The following is a 17,149-nucleotide window of genomic DNA, read 5'->3' on the forward strand; positions in this document are numbered from 1 at the left end:
CACCAAACAAACAACACCAGCTCCCACCACCTAAACACACAACAACCTCCAACCAAAAAACCATCACCCACCCACACAGCACCCCACCACAAACCAGTAATCTTGGGCACTAGAGCATGCCCTGAAGAACCATGTCTACACGTTTCTTAAATACCTCCAGGGATGGTGACTCCACCACCTCCCTGGGCAGCCCATTCCAATGCTGGATAACCCTTTCAGTAAAGAAATGTTTCCTAATATCCAACCTGAACTTCCCCTGGCGCAACTTGAAGCCGTTAGCCCTTGTCCTATCATCTGTATTTCTGTACAACATTAACTTATTTTGATTGATTAGATTTTCTGCAGTGTGTTTGAATACATTGGCTATATATTTTTGTACTACAATATACACTGGTATATATTTTTCATGGCCTTTTGGATGCTTTAATGGGCAACTTTCCAGGTAGAACCTACAAAATAAGACCTTGATTTTAATACTTGCATTAGTCAAAGATCCATGTAACGTGGTAAGACAATCTTGGAAAAAATGTGTTGCACAAGCTGGATTTGTGTGAATATTTCCCTAAATATGTCATTGCCTCAACAGTAAACAGAAACTGTGAGAGAAGCAAATAATTCCTTAGAGTTAATGTTGATCACCTCTGCGGGAAAGCTAGGAAGTATACCATTGGAAACCAGATCTAAACTTCAAGAAACAAGGAGATACTAAGTTTGTTGTCAGTTTGTCTTGATACACTCTCTTGAAATAATGTACTATTCTTTCTTGAGAACACATTGTAGCTTTCTGTCTTCTGCAATAAGCAGCACATTGAGTACAATGTACATGGGTACAGTAGGAAGACTCTCAATTTCAATTTATCTCAGGTATGTCTGCTGGAATATCCTAAGCATATGTAGCATACTTGCAAATGTTCCATCAGTGTGATTAAATCTTGAAAGAATAAAACACAAGTTTTGCACGTGCTTGCATATCCTGCATTATTAAGCAGAAAAATAGCTGACACCGACCTCACTATTGTATCATTACATGAGCTGCATCTGCCTCCTGCAGATAAACCCTCTAAAAAAGTAAAGAGCAATTGTAAATTGTACACTGGAATGAATCCAAAAAGCAATGTGAACATGTGAATTCTAGATCTGATAGCATACACATTTAGTTAAACTTTCAAATGTGTTTTTTGTGTCACAGACTTATCTCCTCGTATTATTCCACTGCAACACTGTTTGGTTACCAAAGCTGTCAGGGACCAGAACCTTTCATCTGTGTGGACAGTTGAATATGCTCTTGATTTGTTCTTCGTTGGTGGACTCATTCCAGAGGCTGTGTGGTTAACACGCAGACTTGGGGACTGGAAACTGTCTGTTTCAATTGGTGTGGCCTACCAGCTGTATTGTCAGAACTCTGATGAATTCTCAAGGTAAATTTGAGCTTGGAATTAGTATATTTTTTATTAATGTTTGCATGAAGTATATTGTAGCAAGACATATCTTTTGCCTCAGAAATTCATATTCCCAGACTCCTAGTAGGTGTAGGACCTAACATGTCAAGATTAGTTATTTTGTCTTAAATACTAATTTAACAGAGCTTCATTAGATTATCTGTGGGTTTTGTTATTTATGAACAGTTTCTTGTTATACTTTCAGACTGAAAAAGACAGAGCGGCCCCTGCCATTAAGCTTATCACCAATGCAGACTTTTCAGGAAAAGTTACAAGCTTTGTTAGGACAGCCAGTTACTTCTGAAACATCAGGAACTATTAAATACAAGCAGTTTACAGGTACATAAAAATTATAAATAATTGTGTTTATTTTTCATGTTGTTTTTTCACTGCATATTTTGTTTTGGTTTTTTGAATACACTGTATTAAAAAGAAACAATTACCTCATCCTCTCCAGTGTTTGCATTAATTTTATAATGTATTCAAATACATTAATTTTACAAAGGTTTGTGTTTTGACTTTGATACTTTCAAAAAAGGACTCTATTATCAATCATGTCGTCTTCATGCATATCAGCCAAAATCTTATTTGACTATACTTGATACTAAGTTCAGTTTGGAAGAAAACTGAAGATTCATTAAAATAAAAAAAATACCCTGAAACAAATGTAAATGTGTTAACAACAGGGTATTGTCATACTTAAAATTAGTTACATTATGGTGTTTAATGTTTGCCTTTCCTTTCTGTTAAAGGGGGAAGGGGTGGTGTCTCATACCCTGAGAGCTCTGTCCCTGTAAGTCCAACAGCCAGCAAAGCTGAGAATACATTCCTATTAGGCACATACAGATGTAGCGTATACAGCTGGACACACAGATCAACACCTACAGACATGCTCAACACTTGCACAAACAGTACCAACAATCCCATTCTGTTTCCCTCCCTTGCTGGTCAGGATGAAGGTCTGCCTATATATACCTGTATGTGTGGCTCAGACCCAGTAGCTGAGCCTCCCAAGTTGCTGGCATCTGCATATACATGCCCCCAAAGCCCCAGCTCCGCTCTGCTTTTCTGGTGCAGACCCACACCATGGATCTCCCCTTTCCCCCAGTGCACATACCATTCATGCATTCCCACAGCAGCTGGCAGTGAATGAATATACAGTCCATTGACTAGCTAGCTGCTCGGGGAGCCTCAGTCTTTCCAGGTCCCTCATCCTTAGAGACACGCATACCTGTGTGCACACTGTCTTTCTGGCAAGGTGGTCATGACTGGCTTGGTCTCTTCAGTATTTAAATCCCTTTGTCTTGTCCTTAGAGACATGCAGACATACAAACAGGTCTCCCAGTTGTTTCTCCAGCAGTTGGCTAGGTCTTTGCTGGTGCTTCTACTTACTGCCGATTCTGTGGTCTTACTGTTTCAAGAGTGCGACACACAAGCCCCTATCACTCTGACTTGATGCTTGCTAGCACTCACATTCACTTACGTAGCCTCACTTGCTCCAGTTGCTGGCCCTATAGATACAGGGGCACTCAGACCTGTGGTCCCCACTCCAGTTGCTGGCACTAGGTTTGACTGACTTCCAGTCTCTGAAGTTGCTGGCATCCCAGACAAAGGCTTTCTGAGCTGTGGTGCTGCTCCAGTTGCTGGCATTTAAAATCCTATACACAGAATAAAGAGTCCCTCACCTAGGTGAACAGATGTGCTGACAGAGCACAACAGAGGTGAGGCTGCCGCAATTCCATGCCATACCTTTGTTTTTTTTCCTAAAGATCCCACAATAACCCCTGTGCTATCCCAGAAAGCTCTTCCCCTGCATCCTATAGTATGTCCTATCCTTCTTGACGGTAACCCCTCTTAAGCAAAAAGATACTGAAGAGAGCCACTCTTATTGGCTCATCTTGATGGATTTCATACCTGGACACTGTGTGTCTGTTTCTCTGAATACATAATTTGCTGTTGTGCATCTCTGGGCTTGTGGAGGTGAGCCTCTTATGGGCTGATTTTTCTACTGTGAGTAGGTGGGTCAAGGTGTTATTTAGGTTCCCCCACTTGCTATTGTGTCTGTGCTCCACTGTATGTGTGTATACAAGCTTTTTGTCACATTATCTAACTTAATACTTTATGGCCGAAATTCCCCAATTATCTAGATCAACCTGTCCTTGTTTACGTTTTACAGAAAGTTTACCAGCATGATCTCTATTCCTTGCTGTCTTTCTGTGTATTTGGAAACACATCTCAAGTTCCCTTTAGCAGGTGGATGTTAATTAAGCTATATGTGTAGATTCTTCTTTGTACCCATTTCCCAGGATTTTATTTCAGACGCACACACATACATGTGCTGTATGTAATAACCTGTAAGTAGGATAGAAAAGATAGTAGGCAGAAAGATTGGGAAGCACATATTTCAAGACAAGCAGGAGTAGAAATGGAAGTAAAGCAGTATAATATTATGCGAATTTCAGGAACCAACTAGTGATGTATGTTAAAGGTCCTGCTACTTCTAGGAGATGAATAAATAGCGTCATCATATGTAAAAGAGATCAAACAAACACATTTCGCTTTTCTTGATCATCATACTCACTGATAAAAGAGTTGTTACAGTCATTGTTAATAGTATACCTAGTTTATGCTTGCTCAGTGAGAATGATTTGCCAGAATTTTATGCCAAGCAAATGCATGGCTGAAAAGTTCAGTTCTCTATCTAGAAAGACAATAGCTTTCTCCTTAATGTTGCAAAAACTGAAATTAATAATTAAATACTGTTTTCAAATGCGAGAGACCTTATCTTAAGGCAAGTAGATGCAATGTATACATTGTAATAAACAAATGCAAATTCTGAGAACACAACCTTATGATTTCAGAATGAAAGCCATAAATTAATTGAGTCAATTAATTTATTAGTTTCTGTGCTTAATATTTTATAGACCCCATTGAAGAGGAGGATGCAAGTGTTCTTTATAGTTCGATACAGGAACTACTGAAAGCAGCTGTTATGGCAGATGCTGATATTCTCTCAGAGACATTTCAGCTTTTGATGGATTCTGCCAAGGATCTTTGCAGAAAATTGTATGGTTTAGTTCCAGATGGGCTTTATCTTCCAGCACCACCATTATACTGCCCTCAGCCAGCTTCTCTCAGTGAGGTTAGTGTGCACGACATAAGTTTCTTGCGGTTTTGTCGGAATGTATTTATGAAATAATCATGAGATCTTCATTCTGGTTTCTCTCAGCTCATTTTTCTGTCTTTCTTTTTTTTTTCCACGTTCCTTCATTTACTTAAGTAGTGCCATAGTGATAAGAAAGTGTGTGTGCCTCTGTTTGTTCTGTAGAAGTTCTATTCTCTGAAGAAGAAGGGAAATATTTTTAGGAGCAGAAAAAACATTTAGGTCGGGTTCTGTATCGCATTTGTCCTTTCTAATATGTGGGCTTGTTTTTGTCTTGGAATTTGCATTTTTCAGGAAGACTGCAATGACATTCTTTTGAAAATTGAGAGAGAAAGTCGTCACAAAGTGTCAGGAGTTCTTCAGCGAATTATCTTGCTGTTCCGGGCTGCTCGTTGTTCCTGCCCTGCAGCACAGTGGTATATTGCACAACTGAAGCGGACAAGAAAAGTTATGCAAAAAGTAAGCATTTAACTTGTGGGGTTTTCTTTAATCAGTTGTAAATATGACTGACAAGCTTGAAATTGCATTGCAGAAGCATTCGGTCTCATCTGGACTTTTATCTCACGTTTTTTATATGTCTCCTAGCTTTACACTCCATGTGTGGTTCTTCTAGGAAACCAGAACTTAAAGATACAGGATATCTACTTCATAAAATGTTCTCTTTTATGTATGTTTCTCTACTCACTTCGTAACATGCAATCTCATTTCTCCATTTGAAAGAAATAAGGTGATCTTAATTGGGAGTTATAGCTGTTAAATGAAGTGTGTTCTGGATCACTTAGAGTTGAATATATAACAGAGAACATGATACTAACTGCCAGTAAGGTGATCATCTTAGTGCACAGCGCACAGGACTTGTAAGATCTCATTCTACTCATGTGCCCTTTGTTTGCACAGAACCAAGCTTGGAATGTATTGATTAAAAATTTTTGTGAAAACTCAGGCTTTTCTTAGATCACTGTTAGTCAGCCACCTAAAGAAGGTTGACTTGCTATAGAACAAGGCGCGTGTGACTGCCTTCCCTCAATGCCCCTGCATCAGCTTTCATTCAGTGGTCCAGATCAGGAACTGGTCTGACTGACAAGTATTTCCTTTGTTTTGCTCATTGCATGGTCAGTTTAATTCTGGCACAGAAAGATCATCAGAAGTACCAACTGAAACTAGAGGGAAAAGTAGTCTGCCTTGGTAGACAGCAGCCTGGGCTGCGTTGGATTAAACTGATTTCCTAATTATAATCTTATCTCTTCTTATAATTTGTTGCACTTGTATTTCATGGTAATAGTACCATACAAGCAAAAGCATTTTTTATGTGACAGCTCACACTAAACATATTCCTTTAAATGAATTTTCATAATACTGATGTGAAGAAAATGGAAACTTTACTGATTTTGGCAGTATTCTGCTAATAGCTGAAAGGCTGTACATTTAGTAGTGATACATACAAAGCCTTAACTGATTTTTATTTCCATTTTGATATATTATTTATTTATTTATTTTTACCATCTATAGATTCGAATGAAAGGATCTCTTCCTTCACTGAGGCCATTCCCAGAGACTTTGCTTCGTTACTCCAATTTCCACACTGTTTTCTATAGATGTACATCTTCTGGAGACCATCAGTTTGATGATATCATCTGTAAAATTTTAGGTCTGTATGCAATAAAGTAGAATAATATAAAGCTGGAAAAAAGAACACAAGTGAGAATCCACAGGTGCAGAGAAACTCTTATTAGCTTGTAATAGTATACTGCAATGTGTGCAGAAACACATTCATTTTCCAGCTTTTATGTTGGTTATCAAAACTCTTAATCTGAAAGTTGCTGTTCTGGATTGTTCTTTGTCTTATGGATCTGACAGGTGTGAAAGAATGTGAACACTTATAAGTGGGATTGCAGTGGGACTGCAGAGCACTATTGAAAACACTGTTGAATACATTTTTTCTTTAACTACTGTTAAGATAATTTTGATTCCTTTCTTCTAGCTAAAATTTTCAAAACGTCTTATTGCATGTTTGTGTCATAGGTTGGTTCAGAGAGCTATGTGCGTTGTTTTGGATGCTTCATGTTCGTGAAAGATTATCTGACAGCTGTAGGCGCTACCAAACTGCAAGGGAAAATATTAACAATCATAAGGTAATTGTATTACTAATATAGTTATTATTATGGTATGCTTTAATTGCATAAAGCTGTAAGAAAAATTCTAAAGGTCCACTGTGTATTTCTATGAGAACTTTTATTTGCTTAATAGGAAAAAATTATCACAGTGCAATAGTGTGCAGTAAGTTTTTGATGCTACAGGATAGTGCTGTCCATGTGAGCTACATCTTTCTAATAGCATTTATATTGGGCTTTTGCTTGGTGTTTAACTAAGATAATTGAAGAGATACTGCCAGAAGAGCAATAGTTTCTACATTTCTCATCTACCTAAATATTTACTACTTTTTTCATTAGATTAAGATATTTTGGGGTGTTTTCTGACCAATATATACTTAACACACCAAGAAATGTTTTTTCATGCATTAATTATAGGTGGTTTTCAGAAAGAATAATGAAAAATATTAAAATTTAGTCATGTGTTTTTTACTTATACCCTCATCAGTTAGTGTCAGAGGTCAAGGAAGAGAGAGACAGAAACTACTAGCATGATATTTGTCATATATTCTGTGGCACTACAGATGATGATTTCTGTTCTGTCTAGTCTAGCAACTCAGCTGTCCTTAGCAAAGGTTGCTTCCTTTCTAAAACAAGTCCAAAATTTCTCTTCAGTGGAAAAATCAAGCTTCAAATAAACAGGATGCCTCTCTAGTTTTTCTGTGCTTTGTGCAATAGTGGCAAATAAGGTAGACATCACTGATTATTTCAAAATTAACTACTCCATCTTAAAAGCCTGTTGGCTGGCTTAAGTATCTCGCACCCAAGAAAGAATTTTTGATCACCTTAAGCCACAGTAAAATTACTACTTCACTTGGTAATTCAGTATATTTAATCAGTTACAGCCACTTTAGTTAAACCCACAGGTTTTAGTCTAAATGACTGCAAACAGACTCTTCAGCAGATTGTTAATGGAATTATTGCCTAAGCTGGTTTAAAAAAAAGCTCCTTTATTTTTAAATATAAGTTATGGTCCTTTATACCCTTGATTTGTCCCCTAGCATTGTATATTTCTCTGTTTGGCAGTTAAGTTAGATATTTTTATTTTCTGTTGGCCAGGGAAGAATCATTACAATTTGCAATATATGAATAATTTAGCTGAAATATATTGTTCATACCAATTAATGTTTCTATAGCAAGGTTGTTTTTTCAGGATCTGAAGAAGAATAAATATGATGCCTCCGTAGTTGAGCATTGTCTGAATGCAGTGGAGTGGGCTTGCCGAATGCTTCCTTTCTGCAGGTTCATGAATATTGAAGAATTAGTTCAAGATGTAATTTTGAGTCTGCTTGGAGAATTGCCACCGGTGAAAAAGGTAAAAGACACTAAAGCTAGAACATAAGCAGTAGAGGTTATCACAAATGTTTCTTCTCCTTCTAAAACTACTTGTTAGACTTTCTAGAGGCATAAGTTCTGTTGGAAATTATACCTTACTGTGTGTTAGCTACTTGAAACAATACTTTATTTTGTGCAGGTGGCAGACATTTTCGTAAAAGCGTTTCCTAATCCTGAAGATATAAGGGTTCCACTAAGAGATAAATATAATGGACTTCAGCAGCGACTCAGAGACAGTGTTGTTAAAGGTAACATGCATCCTTCTTCAGGAAATATTAAATTAGCTTTCTTTTTTACCCTATGTATTAATTAACGTGTGATGATACCTTCTTTCATACCCTGTGTAAAACAATTGTTGTAGTATTTAGTTAGACGACTTTGAGAGAGTCTTGTGGCAAATTCTGTATTTTCTTTCTGGTGTGTCTGTACCAATAACAGAATATCATGACTTGAAGGTGATAGTATTTCTTCGCTTTATTGCAGTTTCTGTCTGTATTACTAAATGGCAATAATTAGATGATTCCATGTTCATTCATGTTCCAGCTTGAGAGAATAACTGAAAACTGAGAAGTTTGCATTTAAAATCTCTTGGTTTTCTTTCTTTTGATAGGTCCTGAAAGTGAAGAAATGATGTCTGTTGTTATACAGGCAACTGAAAAAGTGAGAATGAAGGCCTTGAGACGTGTGATAAGAAATATAGGCCCTATAGAAATTAATATTTGGGAGCCAGCAGAGGAGGGAGCAGCAGATGATGAGGAACACTGTTTTGACAGATTCTCGTTAGGCACTAGTCTGAGCAGAAGCACACTTACTGATCTTGAGAATGCTCAGGTATATAGTGATGCTGACACAGCAGATACACTTTCTGATGCTTTATTTACTGAAGAAACGAGAGCTCAAACACCTTCACTCCAAAGGTATGGAAAAAAATGGCAGCAGAAACCTTTCCGTGTAAATTAAAAAAAAAAAAAAAAGTCTAGTAATGTTTAAGTAATTTTTTCACCAAACAGGATCATTGTAACTTTGGGTAATTTATCAAATGAAGAATTGCAAATTTACCAAATCTTACAAATGTTAATGTTGTATCAGTTACTATGTGACTAATATGTTATTGAAGTGTGTATTTATTATCAGGTATGACCATGTTCATGTGTGTTACTGCTGAGTTGCTGTCTATGTAAAAACTATGGATTTTGCATTTTATTAATTTGCCACCTTAACATTGTATTAATGTGAATTTGTTAGTTTCCTGTTTGCAACAACAGAGAAAGAAAAGGAATTAATGTTGCATTTACTTTTTTTTTCATATAATTCTTAAGATGGATTTTGTCATTATCAATACTTACGTTTGTTGTCTTACAGGGATAATGAACAGCAGAGACAAGGAGAAAGAAGTAGCAGAAATACCATGACCAAGATAGAAGCTCTTAACTGGAAAACAAAACATAAAGACAAAGTACACAGAAAAGACACACATAACCAATATAACTTGCCTATAGTTGGTGCATGGGAATTTGAACGTGATGATGATGAATATATTAATTTCTTAGAACTCTTTTTGAGTTATATTCTTGAGAGAGACCTGATAAAGTACAGTGACCCTGGAATTCCATTTCTTACTAGCTTTTCTGGACTTCTTCAAGAGCGTGAATTAAACTCTCTCTTTTTTGATGTTCATACAACACTAAAACGTCGACAAGGCAAAGCTAGAAGCCAAAGTGTGTTTAGGGCAGGGTCTTGCTATACTGTCACGCTGGCATCTTGTAATCCTGAAACAGTGTCAGTTTATAATGAAAACCAAAATGTTTTGGAAAATCCATCCATGTTACAGTCCATTGTCCAGACAACAGGACCTTCTGTGCATAACCCAATGAAAGGACATAATGAAGGATTATTTGGTTTAAAGCACAAATCAATTTACAGAGCCCACAGTGACAATCAAGGAGTCACTGTTGCACCAGCAAGCCAGATGTTTCCTAACCAAACATTCTCTAGCCTGCAAACTCAGGCAACTTCTAAATACATTTATAAAACTGTTGATATAGTTGATATTGTACCAGGAGAAGAACTAGCTATAGAATTAATGGGTAAGTTAAGCAATATTGCAAAATTGCTTGAGTGGATGATCAGATGGTCTGATAAAAGACTGCTCTGTGGTTCCAATAAACAAGATTCCTTAGAAGAGATTCTCCCAATGATACATGTGAAAACATCATCAGCTGCTGTCCTTACTTCTTTGTGGCTGTTAGAACAGTTATACAGAGATGGATCTCAAGCAAAGAGTATAACATTTAAGGTAAGAAAGAGGATGGGGTAAGTGTCAGTGAAATGTATGAGTTAGTTATGTCAGCAAAGAAAACAACACACATCTTTTGTCTCATATTTCTGTTCTCAGTAAAACCTTGAGTAATAGCCTTTCCTTTAAGGGCTACCAGGAGAAGAAAAACATTCCAGGAATACTGGAATTCTGTCTGCAGGAAGACTTTGGTTGGAATTTAAAGTTCTCTTTGGAAGTCCTTTTTAAAACCTAATTCATTTATCTAGATACTGTGTTATTTGAGCAAATTCCTACAAGTTTGGCCATTGTGTCTGGTTTTAGACATCATATTTGAAGAAACCTAGTATTGGAGATAGAGTACAGAAAAGCAAGGAAAAGAATTAAAAAATAGTTTCTCTAGGGAGACCTGAATTTAGATTAACTTGTGTTTCAGGACAGTGCAGATACAGTCTGACTGGAGTACTTAAACTATAAAGATCAGTGAAAAATGAATTTTTAATTTCTGTCTAACACTTACATAGAGTGAGTTGGAAAATGTTTTTAATATAAAAGAAGAGATTTGCTGGAAGAACCTGATGAGTATTGTTTTATTTTATGTTTAGGGACAATTGGATCACTTATCCTCTTTTAAGGCTATGTGAAAAGCTTTGAGGGGAAAGTGTTGTGGAAGTTTTTGTCTCAAATCAAAAAAGATTTTTTCTTGGTTTTGGTTTTTATTTTCTGTGTTCTGGGAAGTGCCACCTGAATTTTATTTACAACTTACTGCCAAAGTTTTGTGCATGCATCTAACTTCCTGATTATGTATGGCTTTTGGCCTCGGATACTTTCTTCAGTCTTAATTTTAGAGTTTGTATTGCGCGTGATGAAGGACAAATCTGATTGTATATCTTTGTATAGAGTATATTTAATTGTCTCATAGTGTCTTTGACAATTGACACTCAATTGACACTGACAAATCTCTCTTCTTTCTTATGTTTCCCTTGGATAATTCAAAGACCACTTAATGCAAAAAGGGGCAAAACTCAGATTGCACAGGCAACTGTGAATCTAGAATTTCACAGCTCTGTAATACAGAAGTTAAGCATAAACATACTATATGAAATCGTTGTTTGGTTGCTTTTTTTTTTTAAAGTATCAGGTATCTTTTTTTTAACTAGTGAATTTTCATTATTAATAGAGTCTGGAAAATCAGTATCTGAAAGAATATGCATCTCTATCAGAAGACCAGTCTAAGACAGAGAAAGAAAGTAGTATGGATGAAGGCTCTTCCATACTGGCTAGTGCTCCTCTTGATGTCCAGAGTGTACAAGCCTATGATGATCTTTGTGAAACTGGTTTGGGGTAATTTATTTATTTTTTTTAACCTAGGAAGTCTAGTTGATCGTAATTCCTCAGCTAAGCAGCATGTCAGTATGAAGACTTCTGCTGTTATTATGTGTTATATGTATGTTTAATTTTCAGTGCAAACCATGAACATTGTTTAAAGCTGCATAAAGAGATTAAATACTCTCCATCAGCAGATGTAACTCTTGGTAGAAAACAATGTAGCTGGTGCATGTGAAGTGCATTGTTCATAGTTGTTTATAAACTTAGTGATGTGGAAATGGAATCTACATTTCTGATATAATTCATACCTTTTTTTAAAAAAAAAAAATCAGGTAAATTCCACTCTCTTTAGTGAAATTTTCTTTGTGTTGAGATGGGAGTTCACAATATTTGTTTATTTTTCCCTGGATCTGTAGTCTAGCTATGTTCATATGTGTGCATGTCAGAAAAATAGATAGAAAAGACAGTAAATATTTTCTTTGTTAATATTTTACACAGTTCTGAAGGTGGAGATTCCTTAACCTGAAGTCCTTTGAGACATTTCTCTTCATCTTTTGGTCCACTAAAGAAACAAAAGATCTTTGGTTCTGAGACATAATTGTGTGTCTTCTCTGATAAGAATTTTTTAAAGTGAAATTGAGAGAGAAAATGTATATGAACATTAATTACATCACAGCAGTGTTTATTTTACAGTTATGCACCAGCCTGCAATCCAAGAGGAACAGTATACTTAAAATATGTCAGATGCTTGTATTATTTCTATTTCTAATTACATTTTATAATTCCAATTACTAGAATGTCTACAAAGTCAAAATATTTTGATAAGAAGAAAATTAATAATGGGAATAATTCTGCACCTCATATGACTGAAGATCTTAATGAAGTGGGATCATTTGCTCAGGAGGAGCTAGATGTAACATCAGAAAGAGAAGGTTTGTTTTTATGGTATATCCTTTTAATATGGCCTGACTTACAGAACAGTAGGAGTTTTGCCTGAATAGGATTATATATGCCTGTGTTTATTTAATTAAAAAATGGAAATAAGTTTTCACTTTTCTAGGGAAAATATTATTGTATCTGGCTTATATTATAACTAAATTTTATACAGTTGCTTTCTCAAGACTTACTGATGAGTTTTTCGTTTATTAACTTCTTTTTGCAATAGAGGTAGGACAATGTATATTAACCTATTTAATTCTCTCATTTACTTTCATTCCAAAAATATTCATGCACAACTGTGTAAAATACAATTTGGAAATTGTAGGAGCTGAGTATGCATAAGTTAAATTTATTATATTTCTACCATGAAAATAGGGGTTTGTTTTTTCTTCAGTTGCTTGCATCATCACCAGTAATAACACAAATTTTTAATTTTTTGAGACATCTCTCAGCTTCTTTGTCCTTGCTAGGGAAAAAGCGGACTGATGTGACCAGTTGACTGAAATCACATAGCAGTGTTCAATGTCATGTAGTTTTGTGATTTAGAGTAATTGTGTTTATTTTGTAGAGCTTTTTGAGGAGCCATATGAAACTCGAAAGACCTCCAGTAGCTCTATCAAGATAAAGTCTGTAGAATATCAAAGAGAAAAGGCAAGTTACCACCTTGGGTAGAAGCATTTAGGCTTGGTGATTTATTTTTTTTCCCTGCTTAAACCAATAATTAAAGTCACAAGTAATTACACAGCAGCAAAGTGAGATCTACTGTCGACACTTTTGAAAAGTGATTCATTGTATCTAAAACTAAATATGTGTATGCCCATATATATAAAAGATATACAATTACATATATAAATTAAATTATGTAATTTATAACACTTTATATCAATATATACAAGATTATGTATGCACACATATATACAAAACATGTAAATTTAAAAAAAACCAACCAGATGGTCTTCTGGTTAATGGACCATATTTTTATGTATATTTCATTATACTAGAAAGCTGTATTAAGAACTTTTTTTTTTCTTTAAAAATGTGTGCTGTCTCTGAAGTTGTCACAGGCTGATTAAGTAAAGACTCTACTACTTGTTTGCATGCTTGCTTGTTTTTAAATTGAATATAGAAAGATGTTAATTTTGCTCCTGTCTGAAAACTTAATCTTGATCTACCTCTTTTTTTCATGCATCATCTTTGATCATAAGTCTCCATTCTTTGAAATTGTCTAAGGGCTGTTATGCTGAAATGTAAAATGCAATGCCATCAGTTTACTTCCCTCCAGTACTCTTAATTTAGTGTTATGAATGGGATTAGAAACAGATGTATTGTGAGCTTCAGTTCTACAATGGATTTCCCTAGCGTTCTGTTCTCTAGTATTCTCTACAATGAATCTTCTAGTGAATCTGTGGCATGTGTAAAGTCCTGCATTTGTTTCGATTCGGTATTTTGTGAGATAGATTGTGTGTAATAGGACTGTTTCCACATTTTCATCTTTACCTAAAGGGTGTGAGATTACAGGAGTATATTTTAAGCGTACTATAAAATAAAAACCTGGAATAATGACTTGAAAAGAAGGATGGTCAAATGAATCATTAGGATATCTCCTTATTTCTGATCTCTAGCAGTCATACGATAAGTATGTGCTTTCTATAATTTTTTAGCCAGAATTTTTCAAGTGGCTGTTTAATAAAAAGTATGTTTGCATTAGGCTGATAAAATAAGGGCTCTAACCACACTGCCCAAGTCGCATAAGGCAAAAACAGGGGCTATGAGAATGAAGAACCACCCATCGTAGGAGAAGATCAGGTTCAAGACCATCTAGGGAACCTGAAGGTGTATAAGTCCATGGGACCTGGTGAAATCCGTCCATGGGTCCTGAGGGAGCTGACGGATGAAGTTGTAAGCTGCTTTCCATTACGTTTGAGAAGTTGTGGCAGTCTGATGAAGTTCCCACTGACTGAAAAAGGGGAAACATAACCCCCATCTTCAAAGAGGGGAAAAAAGGAAGAGCCGGGGAACTACAGGCCAGTCAGTCTTACCTCTGTGCCCAGCAAGATCATGGAGCAGATAGTCCAGGAATCACTGCTAAGGCATGTGGAAAATGAGGTCATTGGTGACAGCCGGCATGGCTTCACCAAGGGCAAATCATGCCTGACAAATTTGGTTGCCTTTTACGATATTGCCACAGCATTGGTAGACAAGGGCAGAGCAACAGACATTATCTACCTGGACTTATGCAAAGTGTTTGACACTATCCCACATGATGTCCTGGTCTTAAAATTGCAAAGTCATGGGTTTGATGGATGGACCACTTGGTGGATAAGGAACTGGCTGGATGACCGCACTCAAAGGGTTGAAGTCAATGGCTCGATGTCCAAGTGGAACCCAGTGGTGAGTGGTGTTCCTCTGGGGTCAGTACTGGGACTAGTGCTGTTTAACATCTTTGTTGGAGACAGAGACAGTGGGATAGAGTGCACCCTCAGCAAGATTGCTGATGACAACAAGCTATGTGAAGCAGTCGACATGCTGGAGGGAAGAGATGCCATCCAGATGGACCTGGACAGGCTTGAGAGGTGGGCCCATGCAAAGCTCATTAAGTTCAACCAGGCCAAGTGCAGGGTCCTCCACCTGGGACATTGCAATCCCAGGCACAAATACAGGCTGGACGGAGAACGACTGGAGAGCAGCCCTGAGAAGAAGGACATGGGGGTGCTCATGGATGAGAAACTCAACATGAGCTGGAAGTGTGTGCTGGCAGCCCCAAAAGCCAACTGCATCCGGGGCTGCATCAAAAGAAGCGTGTCCAGCAGGTCATGAAAGGTGATTCTGCCCCTGCACTCTGCTCTTATGAGATGCCACCTGGAGTACTGTGTCCAGCTCTGGAGTTCTCAACACAGAAAGGACGTGGAGTTGTTGGAATGGGTCCAGCGGAGGGCCACAAAAATAATTAGAGAGCTGGAGCACCTCTGCTATGAAGACAGACTGAAAGAGTTGGGGTTGTTCAGCCTGGAGAAGGCTCGGGGGAGACCTTATAGCATCTATATAGACGTATAGATGGGGACAGACACTTTATCAGGGAATGTAGTGACAGGATGAGGAAGTGTGTGCTGGCAGCCCCAAAAGCCAACTGCATCCGGGGCTGCATCAAAAGAAGCGTGTCCAGCAGGTCATGAAAGGTGATTCTGCCCCTGCACTCTGCTCTTATGAGATGCCACCTGGAGTACTGTGTCCAGCTCTGGAGTTCTCAACACAGAAAGGACGTGGAGTTGTTGGAATGGGTCCAGCGGAGGGCCACAAAAATAATTAGAGAGCTGGAGCACCTCTGCTATGAAAACAGACTGAAAGAGTTGGGGTTGTTCAGCCTGGAGAAGGCTCGGGGGAGACCTTATAGCATCTATATAGACGTATAGATGGGGACAGACACTTTATCAGGGAATGTAGTGACAGGATGAGGGGTGATGGTTTTAAATTGGAAGAGGAGGGATTTAGATTAGATACTAGAGAGAAATTCTTGGACGTGGAGTTGTTGGAATGGGTCCAGCGGAGGGCCACAAAAATAATTAGAGAGCTGGAGCACCTCTGCTATGAAGACAGACTGAAAGAGTTGGGGTTGTTCAGCCTGGAGAAGGCTCGGGGGAGACCTTATAGCATCTATATAGACGTATAGATGGGGACAGACACTTTATCAGGGAATGTAGTGACAGGATGAGGGGTGATGGTTTTAAATTGGAAGAGGAGGGATTTAGATTAGATACTAGAGAGAAATTCTTTACTTTACAGTGAGTGTGGTGAGACACTGGAACAGGTTGCCCAGAGAAGTTGTGGATACGCCATCCCTGGAACTGTTCAAGACGAGGCTGGATGGGGCTTTGAGCAACCTTGGTCTAGTGGGGGGTGTCCCTTCCCATTGGAGGGGGGTTGGAACTCAATGATCTTTAAGGTCTCTTCCAACTCTGACTGTTCTGTGAGCCTATGAATAATGCTTTATTGAAGCAGAAGAGGGATATAAAAATTTACAAGTTCAGATGCATCTTTTTGTATTCCAGCAGGTCATTTCAGATGTCAGTAGTCCCCAGGAAGATCAAAAGGCAGAAGAAACAGAGGAAGGAAAGGCTGAACAGAATACGTGAGAGACATTTCTTGTTCTAATTTCTTTTAACTTTCCTTAAAAATCTAAAGCAGTTTTGTTAATTATGATATCCAGTGAAGTCTCAATGGGTTCTTGCTGTTGTTTATAGCAACAAACTAACAGTTTGAAACAAACTTTCAGTCATTTGCTATTTCACACATACAGACATTTCACATATACAAAGTGTTGGGTGGATGGGTGGTCATTTTAGTAATGATCAAATAAAATGGGCATGGTTTGTGGGAAGGTGTATTTTATTTCTCGGAAAAGGCTAGATAATTATTGGAAAAGTTTTCAGGTACACAATTCATTCTCCAGGCCTGAAATAGAAGCAGTATATTCAGAGTAAATACAAACAGAGAAGTCTTTTTCTGGGAAATTTTAGCAGTT

The 17,149-nt window shown here is 37.5% G+C and overlaps 1 protein-coding gene across 4 annotated transcripts in view; it reads left to right on the forward strand.

Moving 5' to 3' along the window:
• LOC106891209 (chromosome unknown open reading frame, human C5orf42) overlaps nucleotides 1-17,149 on the forward strand; it is a 67,748-nt gene that overhangs the window by 20,230 nt on the left and 30,369 nt on the right. For 2 of the 4 annotated variants that reach the window (XM_014947591.1, XM_014947594.1), the window contains 14 exons: nucleotides 1,190-1,418; nucleotides 1,645-1,778; nucleotides 4,364-4,581; nucleotides 4,897-5,061; nucleotides 6,112-6,250; nucleotides 6,625-6,734; nucleotides 7,906-8,067; nucleotides 8,227-8,335; nucleotides 8,698-9,004; nucleotides 9,450-10,383; nucleotides 11,543-11,706; nucleotides 12,487-12,623; nucleotides 13,199-13,281; nucleotides 16,677-16,756. In XM_014947591.1, coding sequence (XP_014803077.1) covers nucleotides 1,190-1,418; nucleotides 1,645-1,778; nucleotides 4,364-4,581; nucleotides 4,897-5,061; nucleotides 6,112-6,250; nucleotides 6,625-6,734; nucleotides 7,906-8,067; nucleotides 8,227-8,335; nucleotides 8,698-9,004; nucleotides 9,450-10,383; nucleotides 11,543-11,706; nucleotides 12,487-12,623; nucleotides 13,199-13,281; nucleotides 16,677-16,756 — 2,971 coding nt within the window. The remainder of the gene's footprint in view (nucleotides 1-1,189; nucleotides 1,419-1,644; nucleotides 1,779-4,363; nucleotides 4,582-4,896; nucleotides 5,062-6,111; nucleotides 6,251-6,624; nucleotides 6,735-7,905; nucleotides 8,068-8,226; nucleotides 8,336-8,697; nucleotides 9,005-9,449; nucleotides 10,384-11,542; nucleotides 11,707-12,486; nucleotides 12,624-13,198; nucleotides 13,282-16,676; nucleotides 16,757-17,149) is intronic. The other 2 variants (XM_014947592.1, XM_014947593.1) reach the window with 2 other exon arrangements.

The sequence above is a fragment of the Calidris pugnax genome, unplaced genomic scaffold (assembly GCF_001431845.1).
Source record: "Calidris pugnax isolate Ruff unplaced genomic scaffold, ASM143184v1 scaffold156, whole genome shotgun sequence".
Taxonomy (NCBI): domain Eukaryota; kingdom Metazoa; phylum Chordata; class Aves; order Charadriiformes; family Scolopacidae; genus Calidris; species Calidris pugnax.